We start from the raw sequence: 4215 nt of genomic DNA on the forward strand, positions 1-4215 counted from the left end.
TCATCTAGAGAGGTGCACGTAATCTTACGTTATATAATATTGAGTGCAAACTTACATATCTATATTTAAATATTTTTTAAAATATATTACACTATTATATATGATATCGAGAGAGGGACGCATGGGTTCACGTGAATCCAGTGAACCCTCATGCCCCTGATATTAACTATGAATATTAACTTTACACGGCACTACGTACTTTTTACTAGTGTGACAAATGCACATGTTGCAAAATGAAACAAATTAATATTCCTTGTAAAAATATTCTTTGAAACTCTTTAATTTAAAAATCAAGAATTGCAAAAATCATTAGTCTTACTTAGAAGCTGAAAATTCTTTTGAATATTCCAAAATCATCGTGTCAACATAACCTCGTAGAGCAACATCAAAAAATAGGATAATGCATTTATTTATTTTTTAAAATAAAAATAAAATGACAGCTATTTACGTTACCAGAAAAGAACAATTTGGCTTTGGTCAGCACACACGTCGTTAGTCTTAATTATTAAATTCAAAAAATAAACTGCATACTCTATACACTGTTTTCCCATGCAAACGTAACCTGATAAAAAAAAAAGGAAAAACAATTTTCTCTTCCTTTACTTTTGAATGGTATAGAAATAAATTTAGAATTTAAATTTTTGAAAATTTTAATTGATAATACGTATAAATTAAATAAAAATTTTAAAATAAATATACTTAAAGAAATAAGTGCACAAAACCAATTGAAGACTGTTATTTTAAGTCATAGTTGAGTTTCAGAATCAATTATAGATTTAGTCGTAAGATTGAAGTAAAAAAAGAAATCATGTTTCACTCGATAGTCTCAAACCTTATATATTTGTTTCTGAAATTTTGTCTAAACATTTTAAAATGTGAGACTATTTAAAATTTAATTTATTTAATTTAAAAATTATGACTTCATTTATTATAATTTTAATAAAAAAAATTATATATAAATTTATATTTTCGTCAAAAATATCATATTCAGATAAATGTTACGATATTAGATCTGGCCCTGACGGGACAGCAGCACCAAAATTCATGCCTAACTTCAATCTACATTGTATCTGGCTATCTTAGATTAGGCAGCAGCTTAGTCCACAAATTTAATTTTTATCATCGAATAAAACCAAAAAAACAGAAACATATCCAAGACAACTCATGTCATGCATGACAAATTTTGAAATTGCGGTTTACGGGCTACTGGATGAAAGGTATAGCTCACTGACAAATACTTCGTTTTATTTTATATAATATTATTTAAATTGATATGATATTTAAGAAGGAAAAAGACTATTGTTGAAATTTGTGGTTTAAAATATTTTTATAATTATAAATTATTTAATTAAAAATAAAAGAAAAAATTTAAAGTTAAATTTTTAATTATTGTAAAATGACATTCTTTATCAGACCGACTAAAATAGAAAGGGAGTATTCAGTAATAGAATTTATTATTTTCTTCAGTTTAATTTATTTATTTTATTTTATTTTAAGTTTGTTTCAAAGAAAATGTCTTCTTTTTTTTGACAAATATTTAATTTTAAATTTCTACGTGTCAAATTTAAGATCATAAAATTAAATAATATTTTAATATATTCTATATATATTTAATTTAAGATTATAAAATTTATATTTATTTTTATTTTTAAAATTATGTGTCAAAATAAAAATTTGACAAAAGAAAAACAGTCGTTCTAATGCTATGTCCACCTGATGTTTCTTATAGTATAAAAGAAAGAAACAAAAATTTAGTACCAGTAAAATTTGTCTTCTCATCAATTTCGTCACCTCAAACGTCATGTGTCTAAAACTTGGTCCTCAAACATGCTACTCCCTAACATGATACGATAGATATCGAAATTATCAAATACTGTACGCTTACCCTACTCTTATATATAACTATCATTATATACCACACATTTATTAAGAGTCGTAGAAGTCAAGATTTTTCTTTCCAATTTCTCTCACACAATACTAAAGTCTACTTTTCTTCCCTTCGCATTGGACTCCAAATTTACGTTCTCTAGCTTTTATTTTCAGAATCCGTTTACGTTATTGTTTATAAGTTTGTAAGTGTAACAATATGGTGCAACCCCATGTCCTCTTGGTGACATTTCCAGCACAAGGACATATCAATCCATCTCTCCAATTTGCCAAGAGACTAATCAACTTGGGCATTGAGGTGACATTTGCTACAAGCATTTTTGCCCATCGCCGTATGGCAAAAACCGCGGCTTCCACCACACCCAAGGGCTTAAAATTAGCGGGATTCTCTGATGGATACGATGATGGTTTCAAGCCTAACGTAGATGATTCTAAACATTACATGTCAGAGATAAGAAGTCGTGGTTCTCAAACCATAAGAGATATCATTCTGAAGAGTTCAGATGAGGAACGTCCTGTCACATCCCTCATCTACACTCTTCTGCTTCCTTGGGTAGCTGAGGTAGCGCATGAGCTCCATGTCCCCTCCGCTTTACTATGGATTCAACCAGCAACTGTGCTAGACATATACTACTATTACTTCAATGGCTATGAGGATGAAATGAAGTATAGCTCCAATGATCCAAATTGGAGTATCCAATTTCCAGGGCTTCCATTACTAAAAAGCCAAGATCTTCCTTCTTTTTTAGTTTCATCTAGCTCTAATGATGAAAAATATAGTTTTGCTCTACCAACATTTAAAGAGCAATTAGACACATTAGATGGTGAAGAAAATCCAAAGGTACTTGTGAATACATTTGATGCATTAGAGCTAGAGGCACTTAAAGCTATTGAAAAGTACAATTTAATTGGGATTGGACCATTGATTCCTTCATCATTCTTGGATGGGAAAGATCCATTGGATTCTTCATTTGGTGGTGATCTTTTTCAAAAGTCTAATGACTACTTGGAGTGGTTGAACTCAAAGCCTAAATCATCAATTATTTATATCTCATTTGGGAGTTTATTGAATTTATCTAGAAACCAAAAGGAGGAGATTGCAAAAGGGTTGATAGAGATTAAAAGGCCATTTTTGTGGGTGATAAGAGATCAAGAAAATGGAAAAGAAGTAGAAAAAGAAGATGAGAAATTAAGTTGCATGATGGAATTAGAGAAGCAAGGGAAAATAGTACCATGGTGTTCACAACTTGAAGTCCTAACACATCCATCTCTCGGATGTTTCGTCTCTCATTGTGGATGGAATTCGACTTTGGAAAGTCTGTGGTCGGGCGTACCTGTGGTGGCATTTCCTCATTGGACAGATCAAGGAACTAATGCAAAGTTGATTGAAGATGTTTGGAAGACAGGTGTCAAGTTGAGAGTGAATGAAGATGGTGTGGTTGAGAGTGAAGAAATAAAAAGGTGCATAGAAATTGTAATGGATGGTGGAGATAAAGGAGAAGAAATGAGAAAGAATGCACAAAAATGGAAAGAATTGGCAAGGGAAGCTGTGAAAGAAGGCGGATCTTCAGAAATGAATCTAAAAGCTTTTGTACAAGAAGTTGGCAAAGGTTGTTGAGATTTAATTTCTCGATGAGCAAATGTTTTCATAATTGTAATTTTCTTTTTTCACAATAAAGTTTTGAAAAGAACTGTACAATCTTGACTCTCCTTTATTCATTCTCTAAGAGAGTATATATGTGATACAATATTGAAGTAAGAAAACTAAATATCTTCTTAATATGCTATCAAATATATAAAAAATTATATGGTAATTATTTCTCTACAAATATGCTACCAAATATATAAAGAATTATATGATAATTATTTCTCTACAAATATGCTACCAAATATTATACTGCAATACCCCCCTCAAGTTGGAGCATGGGAATCAAAAATGCCCAACTTGGAAAGAAAGAAGTCAAACTGAATTTTTACGAGCTTTGGTAAAAATGTCTGCCAATTGTGAAGATGTTGAAACTTGCGACGGAGAGATCAAACCTTCATTAATTGCATCACGAACAAAGTGACAATCTACCTCAATGTGCTTTGTTCGTTTATTGAAAACTGGATTTTTTGCAATGTGCAAAGCAGACTGACTATCACAAAATAATTTGATCGCCTTGGGATGTTGTATACCTAAACTTAACAACAGACCTTTCAACCACTTTAACTCACAAGTGACCGCAACCATAGACCTATATTCAGCTTCTACAGAAAATCTAGAAACTATGTGCTGCTTCTTTATCTTTCAAGAGATGGGAGATTGACCTAGAAATACTAGCAAAA

At 30.9% G+C, this 4215-nt stretch overlaps 1 protein-coding gene across 1 annotated transcript; it reads left to right on the plus strand.

Moving 5' to 3' along the window:
- The first annotated feature begins 1905 nt into the window (after positions 1–1905).
- On the plus strand, positions 1906–3586 carry LOC129883317 (UDP-glycosyltransferase 75C1). Its single transcript, XM_055957965.1, has one exon. It carries the CDS (start codon positions 2087–2089, stop codon positions 3503–3505), a length of 1419 nt encoding a protein of 472 aa, XP_055813940.1. The 5' UTR covers positions 1906–2086; the 3' UTR covers positions 3506–3586.
- Positions 3587–4215: the final 629 nt, after the last annotated feature.

Source organism: Solanum dulcamara, chromosome 3 (genome assembly GCF_947179165.1).
Source record: "Solanum dulcamara chromosome 3, daSolDulc1.2, whole genome shotgun sequence".
In the NCBI taxonomy this organism is placed as follows: Eukaryota; Viridiplantae; Streptophyta; class Magnoliopsida; order Solanales; family Solanaceae; genus Solanum; species Solanum dulcamara.

Excerpts from the sequence above, each read along its gene's own strand:
- LOC129883317 (XM_055957965.1), top strand. The coding sequence starts at position 2,087 with ATGGTGCAACCCCATGTCCTCTTGGTGACATTTCCAGCACAAGGACAT.